Raw genomic sequence first — 26,157 nt, forward strand, 5'->3', positions numbered from 1 at the left:
GAAGAGAGACAGAAAATCCCCTAATCCAGGTGTGCAAAGCTTGTTGCGTCATCCCCAAAAAAGAAGAGACTGTAATCTCTGTCAAAGGTGCTTCAACTAAGAAATTTGTAAAAAGGTCTGAATACCTATCTCAATGTGATAGTTCATTTTTTTCCATTTAAAAAAAAAAATAGAAGATTACTGAAATTATGTTTTCACTTAGTCATTTTGGGGTATTGAGTTTAGACTAATGAGGGAAAATTGTAATTATTTAAGCATAAGCCTGCAACGTAGAAAAAAGCTGGAGTTGTTTGAATACTTTTTGAATGCACTGTAAAAGAGAAAAACAACAAATTGAGGTTGATTCCTCAGTGACAACTCTGAATATGTTTATATTCACAAATCCTCCACACTCCATGCTATGTATATTTTGTAAGGGCTGCAGTTATTTGTGTCTGGGAGAGACACTGGCTTTTTGACAGTGAGTAACCTTTGGATTGCTGGCTTGGCCCTTTCCTGGTTCTTATCACTAGGACATGTTTTCTGTGGTGAATGGGGACTGGGGAGCGATACACACTTGCATGTTCAGACTTTGCTTGCCATGTATGAGCTGTTTGGTTTTGAACTGTTTTTTTATATGGATATTAACACATTTGTGCATATATTGTATAACAATGAGACATGGCTATTTTTCTTCTTTTTTTTTAGATTATGAAAAAAATGTGCCATCACACTGTCATTACTTTCTCTTGTGCTGTTACAGTGTTAGGTCAGCTAAGGACAGATGCTTAGGTGTAGATGCAAATTCCAACTGGGGCACTAGGCGAACACAGGTCTATTTTATTTGCCCTTCCATGACTTGTGCCCTGTCTGCTTTATTCTTCCCCTGTGTACAGACATGCCCATATTCGGCCAGTGTCCCGCACAGGACGACTTCTACCTGGTGATGTGCAGCCACTGTGGTCAAGTAGTCAAGCCCCAAGCCTTCCAAGCACACTACGGTAAGCATCATTCCCATGCACACAAATATATGTATGTATATATTCAGTCATATTTCATGCTAACACCATACAGACTTTGCTTTAATAGTTTGAGAATATTATAGATCATTAGAGAGTAAAGCTGTTATCAGACATGGACTGAATGGGGATTCTTCGGGCGGACGCGCTCACAACAGAAAAATCTCAGAATGGGTTCAGGCAAATGGTGGCATCTGGGTAGAACATGCAGGAGGCAGGATATGACGTATAAATTCCTCTGTGGAGATCACATGTTTCTGCTTACAGCAAATCGGCACTGGCGTCAGCCCTTACCACCGGAAGGTCTCGAAAACTCATTGTCTTTCCAAGTTGACATTATTGTCTGTGTCTTCTACCGGTGATGCCTGAGATACTTGTTATTTGTGGTCATCATTGCGCCTAATCCACCGTGGGGAATCCTCCGGTTAACTCCCTGCTGTATTCTCGAGTTTTAATTAGGGGAGCCTAATAAAAGCCTCGGATGTAACACGAAGTATGTTCCATGTGTAGGAACCCTATACTCATCCTGTACACCGCTACAAGGCTGGTGGTGTTATTTCCCACAATACCACACCCTGTGGTATAACGTTTCCTTCTACCTGTGTATTCCCTCACCACTTTTCCTTCTCCACACTGCAACCTGAGAGGGGACTCTACAGACTTTGATTTATTTATTTATTTGACTCACTGTAACACTTGTGTGTGTTTACAATTCCCCTGTTATTATTTGATGTGGCTCTCTCAGTCTTACCAGTAATTTACTGTTTTTTGCAGTTACAGCTAAGATCAGATTTCGAGTCAGGGATGTGCATGTGTGCGTCTCAGTGTGTGCATTTCCACTGCAGAGATAGTTGAGCTGGATCTTTGACCAGAGTGGTAAAGTAAAGCGATGAATTCTTGATCTTTGAATGTAGTGATTGCATGACTGCGAATCTCGTTGAATTTGACTGTGTTCTCAAACCCCCTCAGTCACAGCAAGAAATGAGCTGTCCTTGTCAATGTAAGGCTGAATGTTGGAGTGAAACCTCTTGTGTTTAACGTAACAATTTGTTTTAGTCTTTGAAAGTCAAGAGGACAGGAATTGTTACTCATTTCACATGACCCAATTATGACCAACATCTGGTGATTTCAGCTCTTATTAGCATCATTTGTTCTTCCTACACTTTCAGCGTCTGCATCTGAAATCTCTGATAGCATTCTCTTCTCATAACATGGATCCTGTTTGCCCTAAATGAGGATTGAATTTTAGACACTGAACTCATCTCAGTGGTGCATTTTTTCCATGAGGTTAGACAGCAATTACAGTTGTCAAGGTCAGCCACAAGAGGGAGGTATAACAGCACATGGCTCATAGAGGAACTGTTCTTACTCATGTGTCAACACTCAAAAGAATAGGACTCCTCCCACAATGCTGAACAATATAGACAAATACTGTCTGGACTAGACTATTAATTATGTACTACAGCTTCCAGTTGAGTTTTCTTAACTGCCTGCGGATTTTAAATGAGACGTAGACAAATACTGGAAGGCATTACAGTTCCTCGAAGGTAAAACAATACTGACAATATCACAGCAGATGGCTGAGTTCATCTTGCACAGGCAGGTATTGTTGATGCAGACTGTACACAATCTGATCCGTGCAGTACAAGCACCCAGGATGAATAGTGAGCTGACAGTTTGTTTATAGATTGTTTATATATTGTTTCCTCTATTTTTGTAATGTGCTCATACACAACAACCATGTTTCTTCTTTTTCTGTCATGTAACAATACATATAGTCAAGTGGCACTCAGCAGTGTGCATACCTCTGCCAAGGCCAAAAAGTCCTACACGTAACTGTCTAGCTCTTATTAAAGAGAAATACAAAAGGATGAATGTACAACCTCACAGGAGAAGCTTCTTCTAAACTAACTGGTTCTAAACTAATTTGACCTGTTATTTTTGTGATATGTAAATTTCAAATAAAAATAATTTTCAAGATAAAAATGGCATATATCAAGTGATAGATGTTAACCCTAGTCAATATTATTTATTTTACCCACCAATTGAAATGGGTTGTATTAGAAAATTAATCTTTGTTACATTAACGTTACAACTGACAGTTGCCTGATTAATATATTAAACTATTCTATGCATAAGTAGTAGTTCTTGTGACGCATTTTAATCTAATGATTGATGAGGGTCCCTTGACTTCCGATTCAAGCCGAAGTTGTAAACACCAGAACAGAACTAAAACTAAGTTATTTTAATTATCGAGTAATTTATTGATAAAAACATTTGAAAAGCAGATGAAGCTTACATTTGAGAGGTTGATATAAGATAATGTTATTCTCTGCTTTTAAATGAAATGTTTTGTTTGTAAATGTTTTAAAAACTTTATAAATTATCAAAGTAGTTGGATAGATACATTTTCTTTTGATTAACTAAAGATTTCAGCTCCAAACTGGAACAGTAACTCTATGTGAAATTCAGCGGTGAGGCTGCTCTGTGTCCGAGCAGAGCAGCAGTGCTCTTGCTGTGATTTCCCTCCCGTCTTCCTCTTTCTGATGTCATTATGGGAAGACCACATGTGGCGTTAACTCGGGGCAAAGACACTGATCTCAGCACCGTGGAGAAGGTCTCGATATGACTTTAGCAGGCCTCTTTGAGCACAGATGTCTCCCGTTAGGTGTTTGCGCTCTTCGGCTGCGGCTGATCCCAGCAGGGGTGACACTCACCGCAGAACGGGAAGCCAGAAGCTCGGCTGCCGTTTTATGCATTCATTTATGAACATGTTGAACAAAGACTTGTCTCCTCACTGCTCTGCTCAGACACGATGCCTTGGCTAAACAAACACTAAGGCTTGAATCATGTACCTTGAGCTTAAATAAAGAGGAACTAACCACAGTATATTTATTATTTTTGCGATGAGAACATTATTATTTAATATAAATAGCTCAGCTTGACTGTGCTGTGGCTTGAACATTGTGTCTTCAGAGACTGCAGTAAGGCAACTTACACACTTGCACGTTGATGTTGACTCCCAGAGGCAGGGATTCCCCTTAGCACCATGATAACAGTTTGACAGTGTGAAACAGGACATTAAGGCTCCTCCTATTCCTTGTCTGTCTTATCCCACTACCACATTTTACTTGAGATATTTTTTTCGTCTTCTGGTGCCTTTGGTGTCTGCTCGCCTTTCTGAACCTCACTGAGTGTCGTGCTGGGGTTTCCTGGTGTGAGTTTGTGTGTAGGCTGAGATGTTGACTGTGACTGGAATAGGACAAGATACAGGGGAACCAGGAAGGGAGGAAAACAAAGGCTTTAGGGGGTATTTTGCTACTAAGAAGTGGGAGGGAAAACTGGTGTTGTGTGATGAGTGTGTCATGAATTGGTTTGTCGAGAGAGGCCCTCAGGTGACAAGACGGCCCTCTTTAACTCTTCTTTTTCCTCCCATAAAAGAGAAATTGGAGGAAGGCTAAACAAGATGAAGGTGTGTGTTTTTATGTTTGCGGCTGAGGGAGATGGGGGAATGATGGCTCTCTGTGTGCATTTGTTCGTATCCCCTTTACTGTGTCTGCAGCAACAAGCTTGTTAGCAGATCACCTGCTGAGACTGAACTTTGGCTGCCAGCCCACTCTCAAGCTACGCCACGGAGTTAGCTCAGTAAAAGGTTTGCTAACTAGGCCCACACTTCGCCATGGTTACTATCAAAACCAGTTAGTGCTCCTGAGGTCGTGTCGTCTGGCGTTCTGTAATCCTTTAATACCATTTTTTTTACAGTTTTCAACGGCTTTGTCAGTAGTTGACACTGCTCCTCTGTGTCTTTATCATTCGAGCTGTGCACTGTCAACCGTATCAAGCCAAACAGTGCTTGCCCCGCCATCTCCTCTTGCTCTCTATATGTTGACTAAGTTCACAAATTCTGCTGTTTTTACCATGTGTGTGTGAGTGTGTGAGTGAGTGAGTGACCTTTCCCTCAAATTCCGGGACTATCATTCAGTAGCTATTCAATTTTTTTTATAGCAATCAACTGCTTATATTGATGATTGTGGCCCGGGACAAACGTGATCGCTACAACCTGTTTCCATTGTACTAGAATTTTGTCAGGAGACGGCACGAAATTTAACAGCGGCGCCGTCTCGCAATTCTCTATGTAGGTAAAACCCTGACTCTGAAATGAGCCTTTGTTGTGGAACAGTAGTGGAAGTGTCAATACAATTATTTTCATTGTGCAATTTTCATTGCTCTTACTAAAAGAGCTTACTCATGAAAGCCCTAAGTGTCTGTGATTATTGTATGTGCACATACATGAGACCTGTGTTTTGATATGAGATATTTCATTTTGGAGGCAAGCACTTAGTAATTTTTTTTTCCAATTCTTCTATTTTTGTCTTTCTATCCACAACTCAGTTTCACCCTAACCTTTTCTGCTGTCATCCTGCTTTTCATCAGTGTGCACAGCAACTGTTGTAAGAAGCTCAGGCAGGAAATGAAGCTCTTGACCTGTTAGCTGTTTCTATTTCAGGCCGAGTTGGCATGAATCACAAATGCTACTTATTTGTTGTCAAGTTAAACTACTCACTACTGTCAGAGAAAGATTTCTATGTACTCATGTGTTTTCCTGTTTCTCCTGACTAGTGGCCCACTTACTTCCACATCTGCCCACACAGACTCGTCTGTTACGGCGTTTGATCAAAGCTTTGTGACATCTAATGCTGATCATCTAGATTTGTATTATTCGATTATCTATCTATAACTACTATGTTTTAATACCGGCCTGGTTTATACTACTCTGCAGAGAGAAGACATAGTTCAGCCAACAAGCCAGCCTCCACCTCGCCCTTCCCCGTGTCAGGCAGGAACCGGAGCAGCACTGGGCTTGGGCCTGGGCTGGGCTCGGGGTCTGTAGCTGGGGTGACGACTGGAGGCATCCTTGGCCGACCCTCAACTGCTGGATCCAGCTTGTCCTCCTCTTCGACTTCCTCCTCGACCTCTAATCCCAAACTCCTCAAACCAGCCAAAGAGAAGCTGCCAGGCACTCAGCGAAGAACCCCTTTTCCACCCTTCAGAATGCTCCAGCCAGACAAGACTCAGTAAGTTTCACTGTTATGCAGTTTTGGGTTTCACCAGGGTTTCACGAAATTGTGACGTATATATCCTATATATAGTATATAGTGTAGTATTATGAATTTTTCCCGCTGATGGGCAACGCTCATTTACTGACCATTATTTGTTATAATGTGCTAATTAGTAGAGATGTCTGTTAATATTTTTTATATTCATTTCAGCAAGATAAAACTTCTGTTTTCTTTTCCCGCATATCACTTCACCGCTCCAAAACAGCAGTTGCACTGTACTGTCACTGGCAAGTACATGTTTTAGGGCAGCAAAGAAGAAGTGATTTCTAGTAGTGTAGCATTAGCCAGGGCTAGCTAAAATGTCAGCAATTTGACAATATTATATGCTGGAAAGGTCCACAAGTAAAAGGGCTACGTGTCTCGAAAACAAGACTTCAGTTTCGAGAGGTGGTACTAGTGTTGCCAGTTTCAACATTAGCAATAGGCCACACTACAATAATAGCAATCACCTCTTTCATACAGGGTTAGTAGCATACAGCTATATATTTTTGTATATGCCCTGGTATCGGACCAGTACTCTGTATTGGCTGATACACAAAGTCCAGTTATTGGTATCGGGAAGGTAAAAATGGTTTTGGAACATCTCTATTGAATGGGTGTGCGTGACACATAAAAACACCATTAAAACATTTTTCATACCAATGGGATCTTGTTTACATGTGCAAATAGCAGCATACACAATAAAACACGAGGGTTCACACATCACCACACTCCTGTTGTGGCCTCTGTTATTTTTCTGATATACAGTAGAACTATCATTTTAAAACTCTGAACTCCCCCAACTCCTAAAGGTTGTGTTTACGTCGCCCTACAGTTTTATCTACATTCAGATTCAGATTAAATACACATATAGCTACTGCTGTGGTAAAGACCTGTATGAGGTAAAATCTGTATTTCTGACAAAGTAATACATTTTTTTGATTAATAATTGATCTTATTAGTTTCATGTTTTGTCCTCCCAGCTCCATTCATACGTGTGCTTCCGTCTCTTACCATGCGTTTCTCACCGGCTCAGTGTTTCTAACTCTCAGCTTCCTCCTCGCTGCCCTCTTCATCTCTGTAACCTTCTCTTCCAGCCTCACCCCGGCTGTCAAGGTGGAGAAGATGCACCTGAGGGTGGACTCGTCAGCTAAGCTGGTGCAGGCCCCACCTGCCCCCACCACCACCTCATCCTCCTCCACATCCTCCTCTAGCACCACTGTGAGCTCCAACACTACCACCATCACCACCTCCTCCTCCTCCTCATCAGCCCTTAAACCAGGCCTTAACTGTCCCTCCATACCAAAGCCTCCATCACTGACCCTGGGTCAGATCCCCAACGGCAAGGGCCACCTCTCGGTCCTCTCAGACAAGAAGCAGGACAGCAGCAGTGCCAGTAGCAGACGCCACCTCAGCAAGAAAGTAAACGGTGAGCAAGATGTTTCAGAAACACTATTGTTGTTTTGTACTGTTAAAATTAACTGTTATATCTTATATAAGCACTGATGATAACACAACATAATTTACGTAGCCCCTGATTTGACCCAATGTAAGTAACAGTTCTTCCTCATTCTTCTGCTGTGCCTTCAGAACGTGAGTTCAATGCAGATGTCCACTGTGGTGTTGTGGATATTACAGCTCGGAAACCATGCACAAGATCTCTAACATGCAAGGTAACTAGTCGATTTTCTGTGTAGTGAACTCTTGAAGTAACTGTTCATTATTTAAAACCTAAAGCTGGCAGTCATCTACGTTTCTTGTTATCAACAAATCTATTAAAGGTACAAATCCCTGAAGTTGGATCTAAATTTGAATGTCTTCACTATTTGTGTAAGGAACGGTAGAGAAATGGTGATACTGGAGTTTATGCTAATATTTTTCCATTTTTCAAAAAGCATGGAGCCTTTTTATAGGTGTTCTCTTTGGTAGAGAAAATTAAAGATCAGTTTTTCTAAAGCTGCTTTCAGAACCCATATGGGAATACAGCAGAAATATTTCTGGAAAAGTTACAGCGGAAGAGTGGAAATAAATGGGAAAAAACAACAAAAAACTGTACAAATATCTCAGGATGAAAAAGTGGTGTCACACACATAGAAGATGCAAACGAAGATGTCAACTTGGGAAGACAGCAAGATTTTTAGTGTTTTGAGCCGATACTGGTGTAAATGTGCTGTAAACATAAACACGTGATTAATTAATACATCGTGTTCTGCCTCCTGCACCCAAGTGCAACTCCTGGTGTCATTGTTCCGTACATTTTCCTGTTGTCGTAAACATGCCAATCTCCTGTTGCGTTTTTCATATGTGAAAGGCAAATTCCAGAAAATGCTATTTTCTGTTGTTCATGTCTGAAATCAGCTTTAGATGCATGTTGTTTACTGCTGTGGTGCATCACCACACAGCCCCTATACAGCGAATGTAATGATGGAGTATGTCATGCAGTGCAATTGTGTTGCTTGTTGATATGGGTTTAATAGGTTCTTGGAAGACAATGTTATATCAGGATTAATAAGTCTTATCCTTGATGTTAAAATGGTTATGATCGGTTTCAGCAAAGTCGTAAACATCACATGTATCAAAACAGAGACCCTCATTATTCTAACCAAAGCGACCCTCTACTCTGACAACAATACTGACCTTTGACCTTTCCAATGTCACAACAGACACATTCCTTAAGCCAGCGAAGGGCGGTGCCAGGGCGGAGGAAGCGCTTTGACACATTGGTGGCGGAGCACAAGAACAGAGCAAGGGAGAGAGACCTCCACCCACCCCATTCCCAGCAAAACCCCCCTCTCAGGGACCCACACCCCCCCCTCCCACCTCGCCACTGCCCATGACCTGCACCAGGTGGCTCATGGCAACGGCCCTGCCCCAGACGCCACTAAGCCTTTGCCACTCTGCAAGCCCAAATTTCACAGCCCTGGTCTTCCACGGTAAGTTTTACGCCACACATGCTCTTGTATTTTATTTTGTAGTATATGCTTGTATCGTGTGTAGTGGCATCAGACAAACCTAGTAACAATTTTGGCATTTTAGCAGTTAGTTCTCTCAGTTTTGCACATTTATGATTAAGGTGAAAATAATCTTCCTACTTCTACTATCAGACTAAACAGCAGTCACGGAGTTGGCACCCCCGGAGACCCTGCGGTAGTCCACGAATCACCACACCATCCCCAAACTACCCCCGATGGGTTTTCCCGACCCTCGAGTGATGAGGGCGAGAACGAGGAGCGGGAGGAAAACACTGACAAACTGGACTGTCATTATTCAGGTTATCACCCTCGACCGGCAGCTGTAAGTGATCCCTACCATCGCTGATATGTGTCATGGACATCTTTTCTTTCCTTAACCCTAACCCTAACCCTTTTGTAACAGTAGTTAATCTATGAAGGATTCATGAATCGATCTGTGCCACCTCTCTTTTCCCAGTACTGTACCTTTGGAAGTCGACTGTTTGGAAGAGGCTTCTACTCGTTTGACCGGCGATGGGACAAAGCTCGATGTGCCCTTACCACAATGATGGACAAGCATGTCAACTCTCAGATGTGGAAGTAAGTCTGTTGAGCTCAGATTCTTCAGATTAATACTGCGGTAGGAAGAAGCATAAAAAAAGAGCATTTTTAAAATACATATTTAAATAGTTACATGATGTTTACACAGATGGTAAAAATAATTAAGCATCTTTTCTCTTCAGAATTTTAACTTGTTTACAGTAATATCTAATGTACAAAATGTTTTCCTTATTGCAGGAAAATCCCATTGGCCTTGGAGAACTCCTCCTCTGTTGCACCTACCCATAGGACAAGCACAAATTCCCATGGTAGCACTCCCTCCTCAGGCTTCCTGGGCCCCCCTGCCACCTTGCCCCAGACTCCTTATAGCCAATCATATGAGGGCAAATCTGTGCTCTCCTATGGGACCACCTTAAATGCCCGTAGCTCCCCACAGGGTGGGGCTGAGCACCCGGCCTACGGCACTACGCAGGCCCGACAAGTGTCTTCGTTGCCGCAGATGCCTTCAGCCCACTCGTCCTCATCTTCTTCTTCAGTTTCTTCCCTAGCCTCAGGCCGGGCGCTCAAGTCCCGCTCCTCCAGCAGCAGCACTACCAAGTCATCATCGTCCTTCAGGCCCAAGGAGATCTCCTCTGTCTCCTCCGCTTTTGTCGTCCCCAACGCCACTGGTGGGGGCAGCAGTGGAGCTAACAGTAACATTAGCAGCACTAGCATCAGCTCTGGGAAGAAAAGGAAGAACAGCTCTCTCCTCTCTTCATCCCATGGCGCCTCCGAATCCTCCTCTTCTAATGCCAACTACTCTTCCTCCTCTTCTTTCAAGAAGAACTGTGCAAATGTCAGCAGCTCAGGGAGCACCTACCACCACAGCTCATTAGGCTCTTCATCCTCATCGTCATTATCCTCCTCCCACAGCGGAGTCCACAGCGTGGGGCTTAACTGTGGCCCCAATGTGCGGACCAACTCACTAAGCCTCAAGGCCGAGCCTCCTGGAGGTTCAGTAGGCGGCTCTTCGGGGCCTCCTGCACGAGGTCCTCCCTCAGGCAGCCCGGCAGAGTCCATCAAGCGTATGAGTGTGGTAATGAACAGCAGTGACTCCACCCTTTCCCTGGGGCCCTTTGTCCACCACCAGACCTCATCTGACCACCACACCAGCTTCAGCCACCACTCCTCAGACGGGCGCCTGGAGGGCAAGAAGCGCAAAAGCTCTCCTGTCTCCAGCAGCATTAATAGTGGTGGTGGGGTTGTTGGGCTGGGAGTAGGAGGAGGAGGAGGGGGACCTGGACCTGGTAGACCCAAAGTGGCTAAGTCACCTGCCATTAACAACATCCATGGGAAACATGGTCGGAGCATTCCAGGGACGCCAGGGCTGCCAAACAACTCACATCTACATCAGGTGCGTTCAGTTTTCTGCACCATCCAGGATGTGTTTTAATTCACTACAGAGCAGTACTTGCTATTCCATGGAGGATTAATCTGTTAAATTAATGATTTGTCACATTTCACATTTTATGTGATAGTGTTTATGAAACAACAGTTCCTTGTTTGACCGAAAACAAATTGTGTGGGAAATCCCATTAATCGTTTAGTCATTATTCAATCAACAATGCCAAACTTTCATTAGCTCCAGGTTTTCTGCTTCATTTGGCTGTTCAACTGTTCAACTGTCATGCCACACAAGTAATTTGATGTCGCCTTGGGCTATGGGAACTTGTGTTTTGATATTTTATATAGAAAAATCAATGTGATTAATGCTCTGCCATTGTTTTTATCTACTATGGATTGTACTACTGGTGCTGTGCTAGAACTTGCACTGTCAATATGTTCACTCACCACTTTGGTTCAGCCTGTTTGTTCAGACATTCACAGTCTCCAGAGGATAAGTCCTGGGTGACAGAGGTGAACTTGACAAAAATCTGTGCAGCACAGAAATAGTTCTTAAAAATACTATGAAATGTTATGTGGAGCTAGCCTGTAGATGCAAATAATTCAAGATGGGAGCGACATCAAACATAAAGTGTCAGCATCAAAAAAGTACAGTACTATTTTACTGGTGGTGTATAGCTGTACAGATAATTGATTAATCAATAATGAATGTACAATGAATTGATAAATAGAGCCGTGCATGTGATGATTTCAGTGACTTCAAGTGGATTCAGGTAGTCGGGCAAATTTATAAAAAATACTGACAGACAACTTGTCTCACATGTTTGTCTACAAAAATCAAGCCTGGTGGCAAATAAACACATTTTTGTACATTCAAGAAAAAAATACACTTTGTTCGTGATAAGGTTTTTCCAGTAGAATAACTCCACAGACACCGAAGTATAAAGTGGTGAATGGCACTACCACAGCCAATTTCTATTTGTCTAGATTGTTTGGCTGATTAAAAGCATTTTAATCAAGTACTTTTTTCTCCTTCCTCCTCAGCCAAAGGCTCGTCCCTGACAGCGGTGCCTGGCTCCAGTGTATGGACCCGGCACACAGACAGGGAAGAGTCCGGAGCGGTCGGCACGCTGCTCTGGACTGAACGAGGCCTTTTAAAGTCAAACCCACATTACTCTCAGCTTCCCACAATCCTCAGGGTGGAGATGATCTGGACTGCCCAGTGAAGTCAATGTGGTCCTTACTAATTCTCCCAAAGCCATGCGTGTTTGTATGTGTGTGTGTGTGTGTGTGTGTGTGTGGGTGTGTGTGTTGGGCATGGTGGCACTGTATAAGGTTAGGATAGCAGCATGGGGCACAAGGGGTCTAATGAGCGAGCCAAGTGCCCCCCCCCCCTTCTCCATGCAAGTGTTGTCCCAGTATTCTGAGAGGTCTTCCTGTCTGGTTGGACATAAGAGAAACGACAGCAGCAGCCATGGGTCTCTTGAACTGGGCTGTAAAGCTCATTGGTTCAGGTTAAGGGCTGCAGCAACAAGCTGTCAACAATGCCGAGCAACTGGGTGGGGGGGGGACAAACCGGCCTCTTCCGTTAGGATGTGTGTGAATGTGCGTGAGTGTGTAGGAGTATTTTTCTCATGTCAGATTCTGCTGGACTACTGGAATATCCAACTTAATTACACCCCCAGCGCCTGATCTCAGAAGCCTTTGGAACAAGAGCAGGAGGAGCAGCAAACTGTTACTTGCAACACCTTGAACAACACACAATCACCTTGTTGTTTCACTCTATCATCAGTCGGACCCTCTCTGGCGGCGACACGTCGAGTAACCTCGGGGTAACACGCAGTAGCCTGAGACGAACCTGTAAGGACGATCTGGTCAATTATTTTTATTAACCCAGAATAATTATGCAAGTGTTACTTTTTTTATGATTTCTTATGAGCTTTTTACACTGAACTACAAAGAGTCTTTGTAGACGTGATGAAGACAGTTGTGCTTTCAAATGTGAAAAGGATGCCTGATGTGCCCGGTCGATTGAATCTTTTGTCAGAGACAGAGCGAGGTTGGTATTGAGGACACCTGTTAATTGTCTGAATCTTTTCATTGTGCAGAATGATAGCCACAGCAGACCTACCCCCAACTGTGAACAGCACTAAATAACTGCTTTCTCCACAGGCACTGCTTAGTTGTCCACAAGGCTCGCCAAAAGCTGCTACCAGCTTTGCCAACTACTTTATTACAAAAAGGTCGGCCAGGCTTGCTCATGAAGTGCGGTGATGGTGCATTGCCAGCTTACCTACTCTTTTTTTTTTTTTTTTTTTTTTTTTTTTTTACCCAAACAGCTGTGTAACATCCACAGCTGCTGTCGGGAAGATGTGAATTGTAATGTTTTCTTATTTTCCCCATATAGGGAATCAGGTATGGTACATCTTAACTGGAACAAACTTAATGCACATCACCTGTCTTCTGTGGGTATGATTGTCCCTCCTGTGTAACCACTACCCGAAACTCTGGATGTTAAAAGGTTGCGATGCCTCGTCGTGAAAACTACGTCAGCGTGATTTGAGAAGAGATTAGTCCCAGTGGAACAGAAAGCCAGGCGTTATCCTCTATTCCTTTTGTCAAAATGGAGTCTTGAGGCAATACCTGCCGTATTTCACGTTGGGACGTTTTCTTATTTTCGCGTGGTCTCCAGTGGGTTTTAAGGTGCGAGATTCATGGAGATGGCTTCACAGGATATATTATTTCAACTTTTGGCATCACTTGTTTTTATGGAAGCTCCACTGATGTCAAGATAGTGTGGAAAAGTAGAGACCTTTTTTTTTTTTTTTTTAAATCTTAATTTAGATTTTTTTTTTTCTCGTAGCCTCTGTATCAAACAAGTATTGAAGTATCCCTATTTGAGAATACATATTTTGTTAACAAATTGTACATAGTGAAATATGTATTTTTGCACAGGCATTTTTCGTACACGCTAAATTTTTGGTACAATTTTAAAAAATACAAAAAAGAGAAAGTTATTTATTTAGGAAGAAAAAACCAGATGAGAAGTCAGAGGACTATTTGAAGTGGTTCACTGCCAAGTCTATATAATGCAATACGCCTATATGTAGAAGCCGAAGCATCTCATGAATCCTGTACTGAGATCCTTTAAGGAACAGCGGTGAAGTGTCGCCACTGTAGCATGTGTCTGTATGACAGAGGATACCTTTATTCACTTTTCAAGGTCTCAATCACATGTGCTTTTACAAGACATTTTACGTTGCCTATGAATCAACACGACAAGGGAAAAAAACCCAATTTGCTCTGTGACCCAGTTCGCCTGTGATTTTCAAATGTCCTGCAGGCTTGAATCTGTGCCCGTCGGCTGACTAGTTTCCATGTACTCTTTAGACACTTTGTAGACCATGATTGAAACACTTGTGTTGTTTTTATAAAGGCTGAAGGGACTTTCAGCCGTCAGTGCAAGGAGGAGGACAGTCCAGCTGCTCGCATCATTGTTGCCAAACAAGTAATTTGAATCACAGCTTTTAAACGAAACATCAAATTTAAGAAAGTGCCTGAATTTGTTTCACCAAGACTGTTTGAGGACAGTATTCTTTGGGTTGTTTTACCTTACTTGAATGTTGGAAGTGTTTAGGAGTTTGCTTTTAAATCTGCCTAAGAACCCTAAATGTGGTAAAACCTGAGCTTATCAGCTGCCCAGTACAAAACACTGAGTGTTTTTTGTTTTTAATCAAAGTTTTCCAGACACGACGGTGAGGTTTTCAGTTTGCCTCAGTGTGGCTACAATCCCCTCTGTTTACTGGGATTTGTACACGAGAACCTTCAATCAAGTGTTTTGTTTACCCTCAAACTCCACTGACATCTTGACCGTTGTTTCCTGTACATGGAAACGTTTGCAAGGATGTTTTTTTATTTTTATCAGCACCATAGACTTGGAATGTGACAGTGAGACTACAGCTCGTGTCTGGGAGGAAAAATATAAAGCCACCATTCATACGATGTAAAAGTGTGTATAGATTTTTTTTTTTTGTATACATTATCAGAATCATTTTCAGCTGGACTTGTATTGGCTGCTATGTAATTCATGAACAAAACATAGGTTAGAATTAATATTTAAAGAAAAAAGATTGTATAGTATATTTGTTTTGTAACAAGTTTCTGTAAATAAAATAATTTATACTGCTATTTATATGAAATCATGTCTCTGCGTCTTTCCTTTGACAAAAAAAACAAACTGCAGGGTTAACAGTTAAACAAATTTTATTTATATACACATTGTAATAAGTCACTTTGTCAGACAAACAACAGGTTTGAGTATATCAAGAAAAACTCCTCCTTGCTGTGATGAGAAAATATGGCCTCAGTTTACATGTTGATGACTCTCGACAGCTTCTGGACTCTGTTGAGGAGCAGGTCGCCCTTCTTGATGGTTTCCTGGTACTGCCAGTTTTTACTATCAGGTCTGGAAAGAAGAACAGGAAACGTTCAGTGTTCTGCACCTGGATACTGAGCGACGACTTGGATGTATTGAGGTTAGAAGAATGGTCAAATACCTATTCGTTTCCACAATCTCATTCACTTTATCAATTTTACAGTGAAGACGGCCGGCCGCAATGAACCGAGACAGTTCCCTGAAAAGAGGGAACAAAAGTTAATGATATGAGATTTCTTTAAACTTTAACCAGAGCACACAACACAAATTTGAATTATCTCCCTTCAGTTCCGGACTTAAGTTGTAAAATGCAACAAGGATGCCACAGTGAATTTGACCTTTGAAAAGTATAATATCACCACCTCTTGATAATAAATTTTATCCAATTAGCCATTTGTCTGAAAATGTGTAGTCAGTACATTCATTCTCAAATTATGGCCGAAAATATAATTTGTCCATTCAGAATAACCTTTGAAAAAACACAGTCCATCAGTTAGACCTTGAGGCCAAGTAAATGTTTGCGCTAAATTAGTAATTATTTAGAAATAACTTCCTGAGATATCATGGTCACATGAATTAGACAACCTGAAAACAGTATATCTCAAGTGGCTGTTGCCATTGCAGGGCATAAAAATAAATACTTATATACACTTAAATTTTTAAATACAACTAAAAGGACCAGTTCAACATTTTGGGAAACACTTATTCATTTGACGAGAGTGAGATAAGAAACTGCTGTACTCTGTAATATCTTAAATGTTACACTGCAGGCAGCCGCTGCTTGTCCTAAAAGACAAACAGGTCAGAGTGTCACCTGGCTCTGTCAAAAGGTAACAAGCCACCAAATACCACTAATGCTCACCAATTACACATGATAGCTAGTTGGTGTAGTCATCATTCTACAAATCAATAATTATACTTCCCAAGATGTCAAACTAATCCTTTAATGTTAATGCTTTACTTGAACACTATTTGATGGTGACTGACTAAAAGACAACACAAGTAAAACTGATCATTGGTTCCTGTGTATTGAGCTGAAGTTTAACCAATTGAAACCAGACCATTGACAATATTTGGTCAGGATCTTTGGATCTGAATTTCCAACCTGAAAATGCTACATCAGATAGACACATGCTGATCTACGCATCTTTCAATTCATCTGCTATTGGAGTAAATAAATGCAAACTGAACCTAAGTGCTGAAGACACTATAGAGGACTTCTGTTGTGACCCGGAAGCTAACTTTTTGTAAAACTTTCAAAATGTGGCAAATACATGTGGTGCACTGTCACTCACTGGTCGATGAACTCGGTGCTGACACCGAAGGCCTCAGCCATGTAGCCCAGGGTGAGTGAGCGGTAGGACTCCAGTAGCTGGCTGTAGGCCTGGATCCTCATCTCCCTCACATAGTAGCGGTAATGTGGCGCAAAGAGCCAGTCCTTCTTCATCTCCTGCTCCACTGTGGCTGTGGTAAAAAAGAAAACAGTTTCACATTCATTAGTCAAGTGACAGAGCAGGAAATAAACAGCGGCATGTGGTACATTTGAAAATAAGACTGAAGAACTTTGCTACCTAAAAGTAAAACATACAGACACTGGCATATGCGTATGTGAGAGCGAGTGAAACATCAGTCACAAGATGTGGATTTTATTTCCACTGGTAAAAGAAAAATGGTCCTCACCCAGAGACTGGAAGAAGACAGAGTAGCGGCACTCGTAGAGTGAGAAAAGATACTGGCGAATAGAGGGCAGACTGTGCAGCACCTCCAAGATCTCTGCTCCCTTTATGACCTACACAGAAATGTTTTGAACACATTAGTTAACAGCAGCTGAGCAGCTATTTCACACACGTTTCTCAAAATGTGTGATACATAGATTTTTCAATAGCATCCTCCTCTCCTTACCTTTTCACGAAGATCAGGCCTTTTGAGGGCGATCATGCAGACGTAAACGGTGTAGGTGACAAATGTCTTGTAGTCCATGAGCTCGTAGGAGGTGAAGGTGGAGACTGTGTCGAGGAAGAGCTCAGCAGCTTGCTTGAAGTCCCTGATGGCCACACAGTAAAGACCCTGGTAGACCTTCAGGCGATTCCTTCTGTCCCAGTCGCCTCCCTCCTCAATGAGGCTGCAGAGAAAGAACAATAGGTCCATAAGTACTGAGGCGGCCATTTGCGGAGATGTTTCAAACCAAACACATGAGATTCTTCACCTCTTTGCTTTCTCAGAGTTGCGTGTGATGAGGTCACTATCCATGTAGAAGAGTCCGATCCTCAGCAGGTAGAAGACGATGTCTAGTCGGTGACCCAGAGCAACGGTCTTGTCATAGGTCTTCCTGAAGGCTGTTAGGGCGCCCTCCTGTGGACACACACAAAAAGGCAGACACTGTCAATGATTTGTCGCCTACTTAAACTTGCGTACATTTCATGTAAGTGGTCAACTGTGTCTTACCAAAGACAGGATGGGGTGAAAACTATTGTTTTTGACAAATACAACTGTACTTTACCAGAAAGTAAGAGTCAACCACTTCACTATAAAGTCTGGTCCCACAGAGGGGGATCTACACGCAACGTGAGTTGATTTAAGGAACTTCACTTGCGAAGAACAGCTGGAGAAGGCTCGTACCTTGTCTCCAATTCGGATCAGATATTCAGCTTTGGCCATCATGGCGTCTCGTATCTCGCTCTCTCCCAGGTTCGTCTCTGCGTCCTCCAGCACGTCGTCCAGACGCTTCAGCTCTTCCTCGTTCGCATTCTTCATTTTGCTCAGCAGATCTGCGTCCAGCGGCCACTTCAGGTCCTTACACAGACTCTCATAATACGGAGCCATGTCTGCACAGAGAGATAGGCTTCTTCAACACCTTCATAGTTATTCAACGAACAGCTAAAGACTGTATCATAGTGCATTATAGATACGGAAGGACAACTTAATGCTGTGGCACGAAGTTTGACAAACCACCTTATTCACATCGCTAGATCGGCTAACTGACGTTTGCTAGCAGCGTTAACGAGCAATGCTAACGACCGTAATGCTGGAGGTTCAATTACAGCGGAGGCATTAAAAATAAAGATCATACAACCAGGAGAAAACTTTGCGTGCGTTCATTCATGTCTACACGCGTGTTGAGAGCAGACTTTTTAAAGCTGCCGTTACTGTGGAGTGGAAATGCTAACTCACTGTTAGCTTTGATAGCGTCCATGAGCTCAGTCTTCACTTTGACATCCTGTCGGTGACCGTCCATCGTCAGCAGGAACTTGAGCTGCGCTATCCGCAGGTCGGGGTTCTTGGGCAGACCCTCCTCCTCCAGGTTCTCCAGCGGCATTTTGAGTCGAAGAGGTACAAGCGATCACGAACGGAAGCTTTTCTTTGTGCAGGCGGACTTCGCTGCTTGACGGTAACTGCTAATGAACGATGACTACGGGAAACACTGGACCGTGTTGCTTCCGCCGGAGTGTCCGTCAACGAGAGGAAACAAGAGCGGAGCGTTCAACCACCAAGCTAGCATATACTGCCACCTACTGGAGGGGGAACAACACCTCCTGTCTGAGTGAAGCGGCTCAGCTCATGTACTACAAATATGTTCATAACGTGTGTGTGTGTGTGTGTAGCCCAGGTATTACTACACACTATGGGGACCTTGTCTGCCTTGTGGGGACAAAAAGCAAGTCCTCATGATGTAAGTAATTACATTTTAAGGTGAAGACCTGTTTAAAGGTTCAGTGTGTAGAATCAAGTGACATCTAGTGGTGAAGTTGGATGTTGCCGCTAAATACCCGTCACCTCACCCTCCCCTTCCAAACATGAAGGTCACCACTAGCAACCCTCTGCCCATCTTTCTCCTGTCTGTTTGCACTTTATTTTGAAATATGAACTTATACACTCACACGGTGCAATAACTCCCATACACACTCCATACAGTTAAAGTCCAAGCACCTTTGAATGTGTATAGTCTTAGTTTTGTATTGTTTTGTTTTTCACTCTAAATAATAGCTCTTTTTAACTTGTCCAACACCCTTTATTGTACTGTTGACCCTGTGTTAAATGTATATGACAAATAAAACTTGAAACTTTGTACTCTATTACATCACTGCACCATTATACCATATATACATTATACATTATGCTGGTTTATAATTAAATCAAACTGAATCAGATTGATGGTCCAGCATAATAATATCGGACCAAATGACAGATATTTGATAGACGGATGGGGAGTCACTGTTAGGGTTACATTATTTCTGTGTAGGAGTGAAAAGTTAATGATAACCAGCCTGACTTATTTAACTGACTCCACTATCCAGTCCAGGCATGTGTCTCTACCAGAGAAGACACAATGGAATCCTTTCTACAGCAACTGGTGAGCTTTTACTCAACTCTTCTCCATTTCCTGAATAGTACTATAATTGTCACATATATGTATTTGTATATACTTTCACTGGACATTTTAAAAAGTGAGATCAATGTATTTTTGTCAAAGTGTTTTATAAACCAAACAATATTATTGTGTCCTGTATAAACCAAACATTATGCTGTAGCTCTGACTGATCTTCAGAGGAAACGTAAAAAAAAGTAACACAAGTTGTTTTAAACAGGCAAAATCCGTTTGTGATTTTGTCCTGAACCTCGCCTCCGTTTTTAGCTGAATCATTGCACATCAGCTTCTGAGTTATTTTGTAAGCTGCTCAGTCACAGTGCAGCACTCAACACGTTCACAAAACCCCTCATCTGTGAACACATGTTCCAAAACAGCTTTGATTTCATCATGTTACGTCAGTTTATCAGTTATTGTGATGATGTGATCAGACTTATACCTACTGAGTCGTCCTAATATCAGGCCAAAACACAGTTACTCTCTTATATATATTATTAATGATGTTGACAGTATTATTTTAACTATTACATTTGAAAGCTACATATCAGTATTTAGTATAGGCTACAGCACTATGGTTACTATGTTCTAACATTTTTTGTATAAAACTAATATTACACTCATATATATCACCATAGTGGGACAAATTCTTATTTTCTCTTATTTTCTCCTCTCTTCTCTTCTCTTCACTTCTCTTCTCTTCTCTTCTCTTCTCTTATCATTTCTTCTCTTCTCTTCTCTTCTCTTCTCTTCTCTTGTCTTGTCTTCTCTTGTCTTATCTTATCTTATCTTATCTTATCATGTCTTATCTTATCTTAACAACCGTAACTTTAACACCTAGCACAGCAGCTATAACCTGCCTGAGAGGAATAAGAATTTTTAAAAACAGATATTATTTCCATGTTTAATCACCACTGCGACCTGCTGTATTTGTGATCCTCTGTAGACTCGTGGCAATGCTTTTTTGCTCATCATTATTCTGGGAGCTGGAGGAAGTTTTCAGTCTGGTTACCACTTGACTGATTTAAGTTCTCCCTCACCGGTGAGCTGCATCCATCACACACATCTTTTCTTTTCACTCTGTGGTTTCTAACTTCCCACCTCTCGCTTCAACAATCCTCCACAAAATTGCCCTGCAGCATCAGTTGTCATCTCTCCCTGAGCTCGGGCTACAAACTGTTGCTTCCTTGTTTCTTCCTCTCTGCAGTTTATACAGCGCTTCATCAACAGCAGCTGGTATGACAGATATGATGAGCATCCGCCTGCTCAGACCATCACCATGATCTGGTCCCTTATCGTCTCCTTGTATGCTGTCGGGGGACTCTGTGGTGCTGTCTGTGTCAAATTCATCTCAGGCAGGCTGGGGAGGTGAGTAAGAGAGAGTTAATGCAGCATGTCGTCTTTTTGACTGTCCTTATGAAACATGAAGGGGTGTGTGCTCCCTCATCAGAAAACAGGCAGTGATCTTCAACAGCTTCATTTCCATGGTTGCAGCAGGGATCATGCTGACAAGCAAAATGGCCAACTCCTTTGAAATGATCATTGTGGCAAGGATCCTGTACGGCTTCTCATCGGGTAAGAAAACAGGATATATTCTGTCCCAAGCATGACAAACTGTATTAATATGCACCAGTGCAGTGTCTGTTTAAACCTGCCTGCTTGGAATGAAATGTTGTCCTGTGTTAATGTTCTGCAGCCCCTTCAGAATTATTCCTTGTCATTAGTGAGTTCTAAACAGTTCTAAACAGTTCTAAAACATACTGTCACTTTTTATTGTTTGTGTGCTGGACATTGTGTGCAGAGTATTTTTATATGCAGACTATGGTGCAGAATAAAGTTAGAAAATCTTGTGTTCATCCTACCTGGTTTATCTGCAATAAAGATCAATGAAACCTAAATAGCTTTGATACTGTTCATGTGTGTGGTTCATGTATAAGTTTGAGTTGAGTAATTTTTTTCATTTTTTGCTGTCATGTTTTCCTACATTACATGTCGGCTGTTTCAGTCTGTTAAGCAACCGACACGATCTTCGGACCCAAGTTCACAACTTTTCAAAATAGAAGCTCTGTAATTCAGCTTTACAGAAATGAAACAAATGTAGTGCTTTTATTATGGAGACAAATTGCTAAAGAAGAAGTTATTCTATAAATGTTGCTGCCATGAAAGAGATCAGCACCTTTGACTCCCATGAATGTCTGTGTCAGTCCAATATGAAGAAATTAAAAATAATCAGAATGTCAAAATGACTTTTTTGGAATTAGTAGGTAGATTATGTTTTTGCCTGTTTATCAAAATGTTTAAAATTTCTTGCAGGTTTGGGAGGGAGCTTACATGTGATGTACCTCGGAGAGATCTCACCCAGAAAGTTTAGAGGCATAGTTACTCTCACCTCAGCGACCTTCTCGTCACTTGGCAAACTCTCAGGACAGTTCTTTGGATTAAGGTACATGCTTATTGTGAATTTGTGTGAGATGTCAAAATGTGTGGTTGAAAAGTTAAACTTGCACTGAAGCTACATACAGTACATACAGTGGCTTCTGGAGGATATCATCTCCAGACCAGATGGGAAGTATCCATCTTCAGGTCTGTCCACAGACGTTCTGTGGGGTCAGAGCTGTGGCTGTGCCATGTGCTTCACCATGTGGACGGTTATCCACAATAATAAAATGTCATTGAGGTCACCATGGCACTGCAAATTCCAAGCTTCGTAACTGGTCTGGATAAAGTTCCTTGGATTTCATGGTGCGAGCCTTTCTACACTGTCAGTTCAGTTTGGTATATGCATGTGGACTCAGTCAAGTCACATAAATTAAGCAAAATACAAGGCGCCTGACACGAGTGTCACACAAAAAATATCTGAAAACTTCCTGAAGCCACATTAAGTGGGTTGTGCAAAAGGGGCTGCTTCAAACCAGTGTTAGAAAATGTCAAAAGATTACATTTTCTAGAGTAAAGACACATATATTAATTTTATTTATGTTTTTTCAGTGAGATCCTCGGACGTGAGGACCTGTGGAACATCGTCCTCTGTGTCCCTGCATTTTTCTCTCTGGTTAATATCATGGCGCTGCCTTTTCTTCCGGACGCGCCCAGATATTTACTTATAGAGAAAGGTGATGATAAGGCATGCAAAAAAGGTTGGTATGATTCCCTATAGTTTTAGAGTACCTGACCAAACAGCCTATCTATCAATGTAGGAGCGTGTGCCTCGGGAGGTAGAGCGGGTTACCCACTAACCAGAGGGTCTGTAGTTCGATCAATGTCTAATACAGCAGATGATAAGTTAGTCTATATTTCCCCAACGTTTGTATCTTGAGCAAGGAAGTACATTTTTTGTACTTTTGTTTTAATCCAGCCCTCCAGAGCCTGTGGGGTCCAGCTGACTACAAAGAGGAGATGGATGAGATGTTGACAGAGCAGGCTGCCATTGAAGCCGCTCCACCAAAGAGCCCCCTGCAGCTGCTGAGTGACAGGACAGTCCGGTGGCAGCTCATCTCCATGTCCCTCATCTACACCTGCAACCAGCTGTCCGGCATGTCTGCTGTGAGCATGGAACTTAGATTGGCCATTTTACGATCGATAAAGTTTATAGCCTCTCAAGATCGAAGATAACTTATTTTTTTACAATCTATATTATTAACATAACTTCATCCATTTATATGCAGATGATACATTATTGTATTGTACTGCTGAGTTACTGTGGAGAACCTGCATCCCATGTGCTGTGGGATATTCATGCCTACACTCTACACTCCCTTGGGGAATTTAAATCCATAGTTTCGTGCCATTTAGCTTCATCTTCTTTAACTAGATTCAAATTGCTTTATGTTCTGTATTTTTATGCATCATATCTAAATACTGTGTTAATTTATTCACTATATCTGTATTTTATTGTATCCTGTCACTCGACATCCTTGTAAATGAGGGCCTCCCTAAATGATACTTTGAGTTGAATAAAGGTTGATTGAAATTTAAAAAAAATCCGTGCTTCTATTCCCTCACAGATCAGCACCTTCTCCTTCGACATCTTCCTGGAGGCGGGGATACCGACAGACAAGATCCGCTACGTCACTCTTGGTCTCGGAGTTTGTGAGATCATCACCTCAATCTCCTGTGTGAGTCACTCTCTCAGTATGTGCGTGATCATGCTGATTGTAACCCCTGTCTGTGCATTCACAAATATATATTCACATTTTCCACCTATTCCCTCTCAGGGTCTGATCATTGAGCGCACAGGGAGGAGGCCGTTGCTGTGGGGGGGCTATGGAGTCATGTCGGCCTGCTTGGTGTTTGTTACTGTCACAATGAACCTGAAGGTAAACCTCTCACCTCAGACACTGATCCGGATGTGGGAATAGAAGATGCTCATTGTGTTTTAAAAGGGACACATCACACAAATTGTAGAAAAATCCATGACCACGTGTCAATCCATGCAGACAGATTCAGTTTGCATATCCATCTGTGAGATTTCTGTCTCTGAGCTGGTACCATACAATGAAGGTGAACAGAATCTTTGTGCTGCTCATAGTGTGACAAAAAATACACTTAAACAAACTGCAAACGAATGTTTGCAAAATGTCTTGACAAAAACTCTTGATAATGCCCAGATGTCACTGTGAACAGTTTTCAGGGTAAAATACTTTCCACCAAAGTAAGAGCAGAAAACAACACAAATTAATTTCCATTGTTCTCCATTGTACTGGGCTGAGGACAGAAACCGCAGGAAAGCTACATTTCAAAACCTCAGCAGATAAAATAGAAATGATCTGCATGGTTTTTTAATGCTGTTTGAAAAATATACTGCCATTAAACCTAAAGCTGACCTACTCACATATAGGCAAAATGTATATTAGTTTTAATATGCATTAAGTCAGCGATGTAATAATTGCTCTAAAAGATATTAATCTAGTAAAATGTGTTAATATTCACATACATAAGTTTGTATTTCATCCAGAACTCCAGTCACTGGGTTCCTTACATTACTGCTGGTTTGATCTTCATCTTCATCATCTTCTTTTGTGGAGGACCTGGTACGTGCTTTACAGTGTTGAAAATAAAAACTAAATTCAGGGCATCAGACACTGAACCCTTCCTCTCTGTGGTTCTGGTTCCTCCAGGGGGAGCGACAGCCACTCTCAACAGTGAGTTGTTTATCCAGTCCAATCGAGTGGCAGCGCTTGTCCTCATGGGAATCCAGCGCTGGTCTATCTTCGCTGTGATGGGTCTCGTCTTTCCATTCCTCATTGTGAGTACAACCTGACATCAAACCACACAAATATACAATATATTCACTGTGTGAAGAAAAACTGAATTTCATGCTGAGAAAAGAAAAAGAACTTGTGCATACAGATACACTCAAGGTCAATTCATTATTGGTATAGGATGCATTTGTCATTTACAAGCAAGTAGTATACATGCAAGTAGTATTCAAACCAACATATAGGCGCGGCCCAAGCGACCACAGACATACATCTGCACTTGTGTACATAGAAATAAAAATCGGTGTGCACACAAGTTCAATGACGACAATAACAATTTATATTTCTACTATGAGAGCTCCTGACTGAGACCTTATTGGGCCCCTTGAGACAGTGCAACATACAAGGCAGACACATGTTGCTTTTAGGAATCAATTGAGTTGTTTCTTTGTGAACATGAACCTCATTGTGATGCTTTTCTCTTGCTGTGTCCCAGGAGGCCCTCAGCTCTTACTGCTTTGTGCTGTTCGCCTGCATGTGCCTGCTGGGTTGTCTCTTCATCTTCTTCGTCCTGCCAGAGACCAAAGGAAAGACCCTGCTGGAGATCTCTGAGGAGTTTGAAGCCATCACTGTCTGTGGGAAATCCTTCGTAGGGAAGAAGAGCGTGGAGACCAGGTTATAATACAGAGCAGATACAAGTAGCTACAGACTGTTGAGATGCAAGAGTTTGACTTTTTGTTGCCCACAAATGGGTTTAACTATATGATAAACATTACTAATGCATCTTTATTGCACAGCTTAACGGTTTCTTTCCCGAGGGAGGATTTTTACTTGTGATTCGTCCCACACTTGCAGCCCCAACGTTAACACGTAGCACAGCAAATAACCACTGAAATAAACAGGTGTAACGTAATAAACTCATGTCTAAAAGGATTTTGTATTCCAAAAAGATGAAACTGAAGCAATTGCATTAGTTTATGTGGCCTTACAAATTTGTATTTATGAAACGTCATCAATGAGGAAATGACTCTGCACCTACAGAGGGTGAAGGAAGACGTGTGATTTTTACTGTTTACTTTATTAAAACAATCAGGAAAGCTCAATTTCTGTCAAGTCTTCATTCTTATTTTTAACGTATTAACATAACACACAAACAGAACAAAGAAAAA

The 26,157-nt window shown here is 41.9% G+C and overlaps 3 protein-coding genes across 4 annotated transcripts in view; 2 read left to right on the forward strand and 1 right to left on the reverse strand.

Moving 5' to 3' along the window:
• LOC117762228 (ataxin-7) overlaps positions 1–15,191 on the forward strand; it is a 28,123-nt gene extending 12,932 nt beyond the window's left edge. The window contains 10 exon segments of the mRNA XM_034586751.1: positions 876–980; positions 5,779–6,073; positions 7,195–7,526; positions 7,688–7,770; positions 8,761–8,904; positions 8,906–9,030; positions 9,202–9,391; positions 9,527–9,648; positions 9,847–11,002; positions 12,037–15,191. Of these exon segments, the coding sequence (XP_034442642.1) occupies positions 876–980; positions 5,779–6,073; positions 7,195–7,526; positions 7,688–7,770; positions 8,761–8,904; positions 8,906–9,030; positions 9,202–9,391; positions 9,527–9,648; positions 9,847–11,002; positions 12,037–12,054 (2,570 nt within the window). The 3' untranslated portion in view covers positions 12,055–15,191.
• Positions 15,192–15,237: 46 nt separating this feature from the next.
• psmd6 (proteasome 26S subunit, non-ATPase 6) lies at positions 15,238–18,869 on the reverse strand. The gene is made up of 8 exons (XM_034586760.1): positions 18,599–18,869; positions 18,047–18,252; positions 17,634–17,779; positions 17,330–17,549; positions 17,108–17,216; positions 16,723–16,891; positions 15,549–15,626; positions 15,238–15,457 (listed from the first exon to the last, which is right to left on the reverse strand). Exons 1-8 carry the CDS (start codon positions 18,741–18,743, stop codon positions 15,361–15,363), a joined length of 1,170 nt encoding a protein of 389 aa, XP_034442651.1. The 5' UTR covers positions 18,744–18,869; the 3' UTR covers positions 15,238–15,360.
• An 848-nt stretch (positions 18,870–19,717) lies between these two features.
• On the forward strand, positions 19,718–25,867 carry slc2a9l1 (solute carrier family 2 member 9, like 1). 2 transcript variants are annotated; one of them, XM_034586758.1, is made up of 12 exons: positions 19,718–19,778; positions 20,737–20,832; positions 20,998–21,158; positions 21,241–21,365; positions 22,104–22,233; positions 22,779–22,927; positions 23,146–23,333; positions 23,795–23,905; positions 24,005–24,106; positions 24,745–24,820; positions 24,908–25,035; positions 25,485–25,867. In XM_034586758.1, exons 1-12 carry the CDS (start codon positions 19,755–19,757, stop codon positions 25,668–25,670), a joined length of 1,476 nt encoding a protein of 491 aa, XP_034442649.1. In that variant the 5' UTR covers positions 19,718–19,754; the 3' UTR covers positions 25,671–25,867. The 2 variants fall into 2 exon arrangements, with proteins under 2 accessions (XP_034442649.1, XP_034442650.1); XM_034586759.1 differs by lacking the exon at positions 20,737–20,832 and having other exon boundaries at positions 19,735–19,778.
• The last annotated feature ends 290 nt before the right edge of the window (positions 25,868–26,157 follow it).

Source organism: Hippoglossus hippoglossus, chromosome 5 (genome assembly GCF_009819705.1).
Source record: "Hippoglossus hippoglossus isolate fHipHip1 chromosome 5, fHipHip1.pri, whole genome shotgun sequence".
Taxonomy (NCBI): domain Eukaryota; kingdom Metazoa; phylum Chordata; class Actinopteri; order Pleuronectiformes; family Pleuronectidae; genus Hippoglossus; species Hippoglossus hippoglossus.